The following is a 13,514-nucleotide window of genomic DNA, read 5'->3' on the forward strand; positions in this document are numbered from 1 at the left end:
AAGCCTTGATTCAGCCAATGGCGTTTACTCTCTTACTTCTGAGTAGACACAGGTAGGGTTATGCGGCGAGGGGCCTTGCGGGCTAAGCCTCGAATGATCCCGTTCAACTGGCTTCTGGAGCGGGAAGCCCTGTAGCTCTTTGGGCACCTCTTTACTGAAGCAAGCGGGCAGGAAGATGCCTTTCTACCACGAAGCCCAGCTTCTCTGCAGGGCGAGGAGAAAGAACAGCGGGAGACGTTTACCAGCAACACAGAAAACACACCAACATCACTAAATAGATAAGAAAAATGGAATACTGTATTTGATTTTTTTAAGAAAGTTTGTACACAGAGATAGACACGCAGTAAAGGAAACAGTGGCATAAGCATCCTACGTGAATTTAAGAAGAGACCCCAACAGCTGCTATTTAAATACTCAAAATGCTTTTGCGTAAGAAAACTACAGTGGAACCCGAAGCCTCGTTTCTTCTATCACTGAGGTCCCTTTAGAAAACCTAGTCTGTCACCTCTTGACAGCTACGTTTGTGCAAGGAACCCAAGTCAGGGAAAATGTTGTTTCTTTTCTTTTCTTTTTTCTTTTCTTTTCTGTCTTTCTTTCTTTTTAAGAAGGAAAGGAAAGGGAGGGGAAGGGCTAGGGCAAGACAGGGGACACAAGAAAGAGAAGAGCAAGTATCATATACAAGTATTTTCTACACATATATTACAAACTGGGAAAAATGACCTCATCATTAAGATATACATAATTCATATAAAATTTTGAAATAAAAATAAAAATCTGTTACAGTCATAACTATTCTTTTTCCACATTTATAACCAGTACCCACACAGGCAGTGACAGAAGTGTAGAAAAAAAGGTGCTTAGGAAGAAAATGATTGTCTGTTGAACAAAAGAATAACAATTTAAAAAATAAAATAATAATAAAAAACAACGACGGAGGAGGAGAGAGGAAGAGGAGAAGGACAAACCAATTGCATCTACTTTAAACCATCACTTGGATTCGGAATAAAGATCAGCAGAGATAAAGGCTGATTAAAACCCAACAAAAAGGTGATAAACATTGGTTATTTCCCTCTTCAAAGAGTTCCTTTAAATTTTTGTAAAAGCTTTTCTCTCTCTTTTTGTACAAATTTGATCCACGTTTTCCTTTCCCGCACCCTAGTCTTTATTATTATTTTGTTCATTTAGTATAGAGAATATTATATTTTCCCCAGATGCAAACTGAATCATTATCATGCAAACTTGGTGAAATGCAGTCCTTGGGAAACCGCAAACATTGAAATAAAATTTATAAAAACTAAAAAGAAAAGCGCTCAAATGTGCTTTTGTCCTACAAAGAATACAAATGTCACCTTTCTTTCTTTCTTTCTTTCTTTCTTTCTTTCTTTCCTTCTTTCCTTCTTTCCTTCTTTTCTTTTTCAATAATAATATTCATAATAGCACAGTATTATCATAATTATTATTTTCCCCGCTGCAGCATCAGAAATTCAGGAGGTTAATTTTGTTTTGTTCCTTTACTGAGTGGATTGTTTTATTTCTTTTGTTTGTTAAGTAAGGTTTGGCTTTATTTATTTTTAACTTCTTTTAAGTGTCTGCTTCTCTTTTTCCGGTTCTCTTTCTAGGGCTGTTCTGAGGTGGCTTTTTTTCTCCGGGAGCTGGGGCAGTTCGTAGAGGGGGTGGGTGCGCGCTTGCTCGGGGTGGAGTGGGGCCTTACTTTTTAATTATTATTATTATTATTATTATTATTTTCTTAGCTTTTGTTCCTTTCCATTATCATACGTCACATTCTGAGTCGCTGGAGGTTACCGAGAGGATGGATGTCCCCGTCTCGGCTCTTTCTGTCAAACTGGAGACGCTGGTGGTGGGGCTGGCCGCGGTGGACGGAGACTCCGCCGAACTGTGGGTCGGGCAGCCCGGTTCTGACAACGACCGCATGCCGCTCTGTCCGATCGCCTGGTGCTGGAGCCTACAGGACGCGGGGAGACAAACCAACAGGACAAATCCTCGCTCAGAAGCAGAGCCACAGAGAGAGAGGGAAAGAGGTCGGGAGGAGACTGCGCCCTCCAGGCTGGCCCTCGGCCGCGCAAAGGCGCGGCACATCTCGGAGCCGGTGGAATCCCAAGGCCGAAGAGCTGGATCCGGGACCGGCCAAAGGCTTCTCCCCAGCCTGACCCCGCCGCCGTTCCTTTAGCCCAGCGGTCGCTCCCCAAACAGGCAGCTTCGCCTGAACCCTCGCATCTGCTCTGCCTCTCGCGTCTGCCCCCCCCCTTCCTTCCGGTCGGACTTCCTCCCTCCTCCGCTGCGTCCTTAGTTCGCAAAAATCTGGGCCGCTGTCTGCCGGCCTTGCCACTTCGGCCTCGAGCCGGGGTCGCCTGCCCGCCCCCAGCCCGCTCTTTCTCGCAAAAGGATTCAAATGGGAGGAGAGAAAACGCAAGCAAAGATCCCTCGTCGGTGACTTCGGGCGCGCCTCTGTGTGTTTACACTAAAGTGGGACACACGCACACACACGGGGGGGACAGGGAATTTGCACTGGAATCTAACTGACGCGTACCCACGCACAGCCCTCTTTGCCAGGCACTCCGATAGGCTTTAAAACGCCGGTTTATTTGGAGATCGCGTCTCCTCTCCTCGGTCGCCGCCGCTCGGTTTCAGGAGGGCTGAAGGGGAGATGGTGGGCCTGCTTCTCACCTCTCTCCTAAGTTCTTCCGCCTCGCGCTCACCCACCACCGGGGACAACCCAGTTTCGAACCACAACAGGCGCCTCACAAAGGACGGACGGTCGGCAGCGGGGAAGACGGTCCCTCCCCCTCCCTCCGGGCTTCCCTGGAACGCCACCCAGAAAGAAAAACCGTAATGGGCACAACGTAAACAAACAGCAAAACAAAGTGGCGGGCCTGGCTGTGGGGGAGGGGGAGGCGACATCTGCGAAGTGCTGGGCGCGCTCAGTCTCCGCACACCCGGAGAGAAGAAACCCCCGCCGGCCCTCCCAGTCTATTTTCTGGACGGTTGAGAGGACGGCTGAATTGCTCCGACCGCGTTTGGAAACCCCGCACCGTCAGACAAAGGCAGCTCGGCTGCCGCTGCTGACGAGAGCCAGCGCTGAAGAGGCATTCCGACCGACCAGAACTCTCTGGAAGCTAGAAGAGGGTTCTCAACGCGACCTTCCACTCGACTGGGTGTAAACCGCCTTGAGCCCTTCGAAGGTTTGGGGTGGAGGGTGGAAGATGGATTGTACCCCTCCCGAGAGGGACAGAGAGAGTGTGTCCAATTTAGCCAAGTGGAAGATGAGTGGCAAAATAAAATAATGAAAATAACGTCCGTGTTGGACCTTCAAATCCTTTTTAAGAAGGATCTTAGGATATTTTTAATTCTTCTTTTCTCATCCGGCAGTGAACTGCTTTTAAAAATAGATCGCCTTGTCATTTCCGGTATATTTATTATTGCGTTTACCGCTGCTGCTGCAACTATTATTATTATTATTAACTTATTTTTCTTTTTCACCATTACATGTCTTTTACATTACATTCAATCTCGACCAGTCATTTATAATTGTCATGCTTTACTGGTATGAGATTACAGTATATGCCTTCTCTCACAGATACAACTGAAAAACAGCATTACAGCAGTATTTCGCTTGCTTGCTTCCTTGCTTCCTTGCTTACTTACTTTCCCTGCGCCAGAATTTGGAATCAACTTTAACAATATAAACAAAACATGGAATTTGAAAAATCAACTTGAAAAAAAGATGGAAGGATTTCCCCCCTACATTATTTCTTTCAATTGCTCCCTTTTTGAATGCAGTATTAAAACTATTTAAGCCTCCTTGATCAACAACCAGCAAAAAAGCTCGCACCCTGTAGTAGCATAATCAAGTGTCCACAATACCACCCTATATATTTATTTACACACTCATGAACACGCTTCAATCAAGCTATCTGGACCCAAAACAACCAGCATATGTGTGGGGAGGGAAAACAACTTTGAAAACTATTTTAAATGCTTTCTTTTTAATTTTATTAATTTTATTATTTTTTAAATTTTATTTATTTGTGCACTCCTCTCTTCTCCTCTCTGCTCCCTCTCTCTCTTGTTTCTGGTGGCATTAATGAGAACAAAAGAGGAGCGGCGCCCGTTTTTCTTCCAGAAGCGATCTTTCCGGGAAGAGGGCAGGCTAGTCAGCCCTGCCTACTCAGAAGGAAGCGGCCAGGAGCTCGGGGACCTTGCTCTGAGACGCCCTACCACCGCGCGGAAAACTGGCCCAGCAAGGGGAGAACGCGAAAAATCCTAGCCTCCGCGGGCCCGGCCCAAATACATAAAGGCGGGTGCTTTCCGCTGCCTGCAGCTTGGGGCCCTTGGAGGTGGGCTGTTGTTTGGCTGTTTCTCGCAATGGCCGTTTGCCAACCCGCGACAAAAGAGAGAAATGTGCCTCAGAAACTGGCCAGGAAAATCTAAATGAAAAGAAAAGAACGGCCCGTTCCTTTGTACATAGCTGAACGCGCTGGGGAGAGGGAGGCGTCCTTCCCGCCCTTGGCTTGGAGACTCTGGGTCGCTAGTTAAAACTGGCGGCGAGAACTACGCGCCCGCGAGTAGGCAAGAAGATGCGCGCGTTCACACCCCCATCCAGAAGATGCGAGTCTGTTTTCGGGGAGAAAAAGCGTCCTGCTGGATTGAAAGCAAGGGAAGGGCAGTCTCCAGGAAGACCACCGAGCTTTGGATGCGGCTCCGAGCCAGAACTCTTTCAGGCCTGGAACCCAACCTGGCCTTGGACTGCCAGCCCCGTCGCTGTCTGGAGCCTGGCGGGAAAGAGGAGGCGAAACAACAATATCTGCCCGGCCAAGATGCCCGAAGAGCCGTCAAAGGACGTGCGCTTCGGGCCTGGTTGCTCCATGCCGGTTTCGGACTTGAAATAGCAACCGGCCTTATCCCCGGGGGGTCGAGGGACGCTGGGCTTCTTTCCGCGGCCTCCCCGGAGCCTCGCCAGTTTCTTAGGAGGGAAAGGGCCGTCGCTTCCGAAGGGAGTCTTTCCCGGGGACCTTCTCCGGCCCGAAACAAGGCGGGAGGGGTGCAAGAGGTGTGCGCGCGCGTGTCGGGGTGCGCCTTCGCCCTCCTCCCCCAGCGAGCTCGGCCGCCCCACTGACCTGTTCTTGGCGGCCGCCGCCCGGTCTCTCTGCCGCCGGTTCTTGAACCAGTTGCCGACCTGCGTGGGCGTCAGGCCGGTGGCCTGGGCCAGTTCCCTTTTCTTGCTGGGGTTGGGGTAGGGGTCCTGGAGGTACCATTCCCGCAGGAGGCTGCGAGTCCGTTCCTTGAAGCAGTGGGTCTTCTGCTCGCCGTCCCAGATGGTTCGCGGCAGGGGAAACTTCTTGCGGACGCGGTACTTGTCGACCGGCCCCAAGGGGCGTCCGCGCAGCTTCTCGGCTTCCTGGTAGTGAGCCTCCAGCCACATGGCCTGCAGCTTGCCGTGCGACTCCTTGGTGAACTTGTGGTTCTCCAGGATGTGGTAAAGATCTCGGAAGTTGCCCGTGTGGAAGGCCACCACCGCCCGGGCCCGCAGGATGGATTCGTGCTTGTTGATGGCTTCACATGCTCCGGGAGCTACCGGCAAGGACCACAAGAACCGGCCCAGCCTCTCGATGTCCCCCGTCTCCTCCAGCGTCTCGCAGACACTGGCCACTTGCTCCGGGGAGAAGTTGAGCGTGGGCAGCTGGAACATGGACGGCTCTTCCGGGGCTCCCCGCGACGCGCCTCCTCCTCCTCCCCCGCCACCGGCCGCTCCGGCGCTGCACCCGGTGGCGGCACCGCTGCTGCCACCGCCGCCGCCTCCAGCTCCGGAGCTGCTGCTGCCACCAGTGGCCAGAAGAAGCGAGCGGTGGTGGTGGTGCGGGTCGCTGGGGAAGTTTGGCAGAAAGAAATGGGTGGGATAAAGCTCTAAAGGGGATCGGAACACCATGGGACCCAGCCTGGCGGACGGGGGAAGGGCTCGAAAGACAGAGACCGAGAGAGACGGAGGGGGAAGGAAGGAAGGAAGGAGAGAAGGACGGAGGGAAGGAACCGGGATCAAGGCGAAAAGAAAGGAAGGCAGGAGGCAGCCAAAGGAGATGAAAAAGAGGAGAAAGAGGGGAGGGAAAGGGGGCTCACGCACCCCAGGCGCATCCACACCCGCATAGAGACCCTCATCCGAACCCACACATGCACACACACGTACACACACACACTCCCCCCGCGCGCACACACTCACTCACTCACTCCCACCCACCACCTTTCACACGCACGCAGGACACTCGCACTCGCACACCCTCACCCACGTACAGGCGGGCATCTGCGCGCCGGCTTGCTCGCCTAGACACGCACAGACACACGCACTACACACGCGCACGCACACACCTCCAGACCCAGAGCGGCTGCCGCCGCCACCGCGGCGAAAACAGATTCAGTGATTCGGCCGCGTTCGCCCTAATGACAACAGCCTCATAATATCTCTCCTAAATCCACCGTGAGTGCAGCGCCGAAGCATTTTGTTTCGCTTTTCTATTGGCCTGGCGGGTGTCGTTGTGGCGTCGCCATGGCAGCGCCCTGCCAATCACTGTCAGCCTTGCCAATCATCGGGGACTACGTAAGAAAAAGGGCTCTTACCGCTGCGCCCAAAGGCGAGGAGGAGGGGAGTCGGAAAGCAGAGGGAGGGACGGAGGAGGAGGAGGAGGAGGAGGAGGAGGAGGAAGGCAAAGGGAAGAAAGCTTGGGTGCGTTGGTGTGTTAATCTTGGCAAGTCCTAATCTGAGCATTTCCACTTCTCTCGACGCGTCTCCCCCTTTCCACCGGCACTCCCCCCCGCCCCCCCCCCCACTTCCCTAAATAAATACGGCAATAAAATGTGCAAGGGCAGGCGCTGCTACTCCTCTGAAATGAGATCCAGGATTAGACTCTGAGGCTGACCGTGGCTTTTAAGGGAGCCCCTTCCCCTCTTTTGGAAGAGGGTGGTGGTGGTGGTGGTGAAGGAGAAGGAGACGGTCGGGGCCAAGTGGGGATAAAAGGACTACGAAGGGAAACGATTTACACATGATTTGCACGTAGTTGCCCTTCATTCTGCCTATCTGAGCACTAATAGCGCCGTGGAAGAAAAGCTAGATGAGATCATTAGGCCCATCCTCAGGCCACTGACCCCCCGGCAGCAACCCAGGCTGGGGGGGGGCGCGGGGGGGCGCGGCGAGAGAGAGAAGAGCGGAGCCTCCTATCTTTTCTTTCCCTCATTTGCTCCCCACTCCGCCGGGATTTGCAGAGGTAATTTCCAAGAGAAACTTAACTTTGCCCCAAGTCTCTCCGAGCAGAAAGCACTCCTCTCCGGCGAGCTGGCTTGAAAATCCCGGGGCGGAGGAGGAGACGCCCTGATTCCCGGAGGTCGGCCCGGGCGGGGTTCCTCCGGAGGAGACTCGTGAGCGAGGCCCCCTCCCCTTGCATTGGGTAGAACTTGACAGAACGGCCGCCCTTGCCCAAACTGGCCTCCGGGAGCGCCGAGCATCTGCGCGGTCCGGGTCAGGTTCAATTTGGGGTTACAGTAGTTGTATCTCTGAGGGACAGGCTCTTCAATAAAGCATAAGGTGGTGGTGTGGAGGGTGTGTGTGTGTTGCTGGATGGCATCTTCGAATTCTAGCTGTTGATTTCCCTGCAGCTTGTTTCTCATTCCTTTCTAGCTCTGCTCTCATATACTTGACCGTCTTCTTGCCTGGATATTGTCTAGGCATTAGAAACCCGTCAGTTGCGCATCCCAACTATTACTTTGGGATTTGTGCTCCCTTTTTTCCCCAGTATTGTTAAAAAACCAGAAGAGTAAAAATGCTTCGTAAAAAAAAACCCACCCTCATATTTATCTGTGCATATTGTATTTGCGTGTATGTGCGCGAGCGTGTGTAAAAAATATATAGGTGAAACCAAATTGCTGAACTCTGACATTCCCAACAACTAAGCCGGCCTTCTGGGGTTGCCGTCCGCCTCCATTTATCTATAGGTGCGTTGCTTTTAAGGCGATTTTAATCGGCATCTTGAGCTGGTAACTCTTTTGTTTCGTTTCTGCGGCGATGGAAGTGTGATTTACAGAGATTTGTACGGGTCATGGATGTCTTTCCATCCTTACTGTGTATATTTAGACAGGACTTTGGTTGGTGTTAAAAAGTGTATATTTTGAATGGGTTCACACACAGTAGCAAACAATAGGGACATTGTCCAGGCATGTAGAACGCGTATTGAAACGCAGCATCCAGACTTCTCTTAATCTGCCCTCAATAAAGCTGAAATAATTATCCTAAGCCGCCTTTCCAGAAGTAGAAAAAAATCATTGAGGAATTCAAAACTTGAGAAAAAAAAACTCTTTGCTCTGCATTCCGATGCAGATCTAGAAGGGCGACGGGGAAGAGGAGAAGGGGGTGGTGAGACCCGCAGTCCACACTCCTTGCGGTCATCAATAGGGAGGAAGAGGGGGAGGAAAAACGTGGGGAGGACAGTTATGTACAATTAAAATAGGAAAACCTCGCGTGACTTGGCCTATTTGAAAGATACATAATCATCATAATTTGAAATGCTGCCGAAAGAGAGCAGGGGGAGGGGGCGGCTTTAGCCGGACACCCAAACTGGCTGGGATCTTTTCACCGAGCAGCCTCTCTGAAATAAATGCCAAGTGGCAGATGAATAAGTCCAGTTGGAAGAGCTACTGGACTGGAAGATCCTGCTGACTGGATTAGGCGTTCATCACTCTTCCACCAACCTGTCAACAGGGGTTCATATTCCAAAGGAAAAACAGCTCTTAAGTTTTAGTGATGTACTTTAACACTTCTTTTAACAAACTAGTCCGGCGGCCGGTTGGGAAGAGGCGGGTGGCGGATGGTGTCTTCTCACCCAGCCCTCTTGTCCCTGTCCCGGTATCAGGTTTCCATTTAAGGCAGAGCAGAGAGATTTTGTCGAGTTATGAAAAGCTGCGGTTGTCCACCTCCGTGTTCAGCCGAAGGTTGGGAACCCGGAGCAAAGCCTCGCAAACTTTTTCTTTCGCCGGGGGCAAAAGGGCTGAACAATACAGGGGTCTCGGGGAAGCAGGACACCTGCCTCGGTCGGTACCTTAATATTTCACTCGGCTTATCTGAAAGATACGTGAGTGTGGTTCGGTGTGTGTTCATACCCACATTGCCAGTACAAGAACCTCCTGGGGAAAAGCCAGTCTCCAGGCGTTCCTCTTTCTCCTCAACGCCTCAAGAGTCACCCAGCGTTGTGGATCCTCCAGCCACTTCCGTATGAACCGTAGAATGCCTTGGTCCCCGACTCGGTTCTGAACTCTTTCGAAATCCAGGGATCTGCATCTTTCCTTCCATCTAAAGAGGGGGGCGAGCGTTCCAGGCCCTGGGATCCGCGCGGGATTTGAACATTTTTGTGAGCACATTTTCAACAGTGTCCGCGTGGGCTTGGACTTCAGAGGACAGGGGGACTGAAAAGTTGCACCTACATACCAACAAAGTAGGAGTCGAAAGCGTTTCAAATACACGGACAAACGATATGCGTCGAAGTTGGGTTTATTCCTCCTTTCTGCAGCGGCATCCCCACGCTCCCTTGGTACCAGGGGCGGTTTCCCTTACTCAAAAGATGCTGCCAAGTCTGGCTTTTCTGTCTCCCTCACCCGACCCAGTAGTAGGCTTGGGCTCCCCACAGCCCGGCGAAATCTCAGTAAATAGTTGGCAGCACCAGGCTTGCTTCGGGCCGCCACAGCCTGACCAGAGGGTTTCCGAGATTAAAACTTAAACCCCGAGCTTAAAACGGGTTACAATGGTCCATTTTTAACGCAGCCGCTCATCCCCGAAGCCGCGCACCTTTTTTTCAGCTTGGTCTCTTGACCCTGCCGTCTCCCAAACGGCCGCTGGGTGATTTCGGACATCTCTGGGACGCCGGGCCCCTGGGGCACTGTCCGGGGGAAGCCAAAGCCAACCTTTAGGCATTGTTGTGTCGAGGAGGACGGTTGGGCAGGAAAGTTGGGGGTTGCCTAGCGGTGCGGCAATGCTCTCCATCTCCCCTCTAAGCCTGTTAGGGACACATTCTCATGTCCTTAAAGTACAAGCAGATAATTGTTGGCGCTCCATCTTTGTGCGAAGGAGGCCAGGGTGTAAATGCCTTTTAATGACTGCAGCTGCTGGCTGAAAACTGTCAATGGAATTGGCTAATGCAGAGCCCCCGGAAAGGGGGAAAAAAAGAGGGGGAAAACGCTTTTGGGAGCGAGCTGCTCAGCCTGAGCGCCGCTGGAACCTAAAGGGAACTGGAGAGGGCGAGGAAGACACTGACTGACGGCAGACAGGAGGAGGAGGAAATGAAGAAGGAGAAGGAGAAGGAGAAGGAGAAGGAGAAGGAGAAGGAGAAGGAGAGGGGAGGAGGAGGAGGAGGAGGAGGATGGAATTGGAGGAGGATGAGAGAGAGAGCGCGCAAGAAAGAGTCGCAGCAAGAGAGCCCCTGGCCTTCCACCTCTATCCCGGGGCCACCGAAACCTGCCTTCTGTCCCAGAAATTCTCTTCCGGATTCTGTAAGTCCGCCCTCACCCCGACCCCCAACTGCACACATCCAGATCCACTAGGAAATATGTTTGGTGTTTGTCGAGGACTCTAATTCTTCGATTATCCCCATCTTCTTTTAAGACCGGCTGGCTTAACGGTTCCAAGAAAACCTGGGGAAAGCGATCCGTAATCGACCTCCTTTCCCGTAAAACAGGGGAGAGGAAGGGAGGGGAGGCCGGGGGTCGGGGGCCCAAAACTCCTGTGCGCGTCCAGGCTGCCTTCTCCCGACAGGCGGGGCTGTTTCCGCGGGGCCCTCCATTTCGCCCGGCTGGAGTCTGGCACCCTGATCTCCGGGAGGAAGTTAATTCCCAGGAAGATCCAGGGGGCGCCTTCCGACTGGAAGACGCCTCTGCCGGGAATGGGGGAGAGCGCTGGCCCCAGCCCCTCTGCCGCCGCGTTTCGAGCAACAGGACGTTTGCTCTCCGCGGCGCTGAACTTCACCGGGCAAGGATTCGGGGAATGGCGGCGGCCGCGGGACGGCTGGGCTGGTCTGGGCTGGCGCTCAAACCCAAAGGAGCAGCCCTTGAGTGGAGTCGATTCAGTTGAAGCTAATGTGGGGCTGAGGTCTAGGTAAAGGCGCCCAACCGTCGGCTGGAGGCGAAAGTCTTAAACCTCGCCAATTACGGTGCACTAACAAATCAGGGCGCCGGATTCTTTGGCTTTGGAGGGACTCGGGCGCAGCGATCCCTGGGGACTTTTATTCCGAAGGCAGACTCCCAACCGCGCCGTCTTCGGGTCGAACGAAAGTAGGAAAGGAGGGGTGGAGGGGAGAGAGAGAGAGACGCGCTTTCTTTTCTACTGTTCAGTTGATTCTTCTGCCTTCCAACCCCCTTCTTTTAATCCTGATTCTGTCCAAAAAAAACTAGCTGGTGGGTTCGGAGTTAGATTCGCCTCTCTCTTTCCTCTCCTTTTAGCAATAATGTCGTTCAGATTGGTTCAGTCAAATCCGGGGCTTCCTCAGGGGAATTTTAAATGAGCTGGAGGAGAGAGATCGGGAAGGGAAACGGGGGGGGAGGGGGGGAGAGACTCGAGAGAACACTTCCATCAATCTTTTTCACGCACAAAACTGTAGAAACATCTTTTATTTTAGTAGTTCAAATGACTTATTTAGGAAGCAGTGACTCTGCATATTTGTAGCCTTTAAAATGTAACTTTCCCCGCGTTAAAAAAAAATCTGATTTCCGAAATGCTGGACGCCTTCTTAAGTCTGACCCATTCGGCTGCTGAAATTCAGGCCACTTGACGGGAAGAGCTATAACCCGAAGGCAAATGACTCTGAGGAGCGGGGTGGGGAGTAAGGAAGAAAGGGAATGGTCTGCACTATCAGAAAGCCACATCCTTTCTTCCCTTTTCTATGTAAAGGTATTTAGACTAAAAAATAAAGCCCCTTGGACCGGAGGAGTGGGGAAATGTTTTTAAAAATGAAATAAAATTCGTTCTAGTGATAGGGGCAAGGCATTCCGCAGGCGGAGAAGTCCTTGTTCATTGAATAAGAATGAAGAGTTGATTCTCTCTCCCAAATCTCCTGCCAAGGTTTCTGGGGATGGTATGGGCTGTAGTCCAGCACATTGGTAGGGCACGAGGTCGGATAGCAGATTCTGGACGGTGGTTTTCTGTGAAACAAATCCCAGTGCCGTTCTTTGTTGATGGACAACCCATTCAGGATAGGGGAATTTGGCTTCCAAGTACAGTAGGTGTATTCTGTTGCCAGGCGCTCCTCTAATATTTTCCCAACTTTTCTCATTGGAAGGCTGATACTTTTCTCTCTTTTCAGTCTGCCATTCTGGAAAACAAACGCGTGTGCCTGGGCACATATTTGAGGTTGTATCTCAAAGTGTTATCGTCCTCCCTCACCATTAACGATAATGACTGAAAAATAAATCTCGGCTGACTTCGGACAGACCGGTGTGGGCAGGGCTCTCCGATTCCAGGCAGGCAGGCAGGCTCACTGAGGCTACTCCACTGTGAACCGGCGGAGGTTGTCGTTTGCAGTAGTCAGATATTGGTTTCATTGCATTCAGTGATGCTTATTCCCACGAAGTACAGCTAAAACGATAGGGGTACGTGTGCACCTAATGGCCTTAACACAGAGGCTGGGGCCAGGCTATTTTCATAAAGCGAATGTGTCTCTACTCGGGAACAAGTGCCATGGGCATTGGTAACACCCAGTGTCTAGTAGGTATAGCTGGAATTAGCTCCTCTTGAAAGCAAGATCCTGCCGACCTGTTCCTGATCAGGAGTTCAGACTTCTAACCTCACCCTAGCTCTGTTTACGCTGAAGTAAGCCCCATTCAGTCCAATTATTTCCTAGTATTCCCGTTTAGGATTACAGCCTTCATTTGGAAATCGTTTCTCTGTAGTCTTGTGCACTGTTTAATGTGTTTTAAATCATGTATGAATATTAAAAATGTTAAACTATCAGTACACTTCAGGTGAAATCAGCAAAAATGTGCTTAAAGGCTGCTGCTATTGAATATACACCGAGAGTAAATCCCACGGAATACAATGCGTATTTCTTGAGTAATACAGAAAGAGAACGCTCCAAGGGAAACCTTGAATCTAATGCAGAAACTGTAATTTACCTATGTTAATTCTGGAGCAAAGATAGAGTTAGGTCAGTGAGGGCGCCAGTCAAACAGCCTCTTGCGTTGAGAACGCTTCAGGGTTCTCCTCTCTCTGTCTGCCTCTCGTTCCTTTCATTTGTTCCTTCATTCTTTTCCTCCGCAAAATTAAGATGTTGCTTCTCTTTTCAGTCAGATAGAACAATCACAGGCCAGGCCAAAGAGACTGACTGACGGATCATTTAGCCATCAGGGCAACTGTTCAGGCTTCTGCAAACTGTTGCAGAAGTCCCCCTCAATGTTCAGAAGAGTTTCTACCCAGTAAAGATGAAGCCCAGCAAGTCCAAGATTGGGGGGCGTGTGGGGGGGGGGGGGAGGTGGCC

At 51.4% G+C, this 13,514-nt stretch overlaps 1 protein-coding gene across 1 annotated transcript; it reads right to left on the minus strand.

Moving 5' to 3' along the window:
- Nucleotides 1–300: 300 nt before the first annotated feature.
- On the minus strand, nt 301–6,462 carry SIX3 (SIX homeobox 3). The gene is made up of 2 exons (XM_063289967.1): nt 5,136–6,462; nt 301–1,963 (listed from the first exon to the last, which is right to left on the minus strand). The coding sequence occupies exons 1-2, from the start codon at nt 5,942–5,944 to the stop codon at nt 1,771–1,773; spliced, it is 1,002 nt and encodes a 333-aa protein (XP_063146037.1). The 5' UTR covers nt 5,945–6,462; the 3' UTR covers nt 301–1,770.
- Between the last annotated feature and the right edge of the window lie 7,052 nt (nt 6,463–13,514).

This window comes from Candoia aspera, chromosome 1 (assembly GCF_035149785.1).
Source record: "Candoia aspera isolate rCanAsp1 chromosome 1, rCanAsp1.hap2, whole genome shotgun sequence".
In the NCBI taxonomy this organism is placed as follows: domain Eukaryota; kingdom Metazoa; phylum Chordata; class Lepidosauria; order Squamata; family Boidae; genus Candoia; species Candoia aspera.

What these genes read in the sequence shown, in the direction of transcription:
- SIX3 (XM_063289967.1), bottom strand. Translation starts at nt 5,944, where the DNA reads ATGGTGTTCCGATCCCCTTTAGAGCTTTATCCCACCCATTTCTTTCTG. An exon ending in GCGGCGGCCGCCAAGAACAG is followed by an intron (nt 1,964 to 5,135) that starts GTCAGTGGGGCG and finishes CGCGTCCTGTAG; the next exon opens with GCTCCAGCACCAGGCGATCG.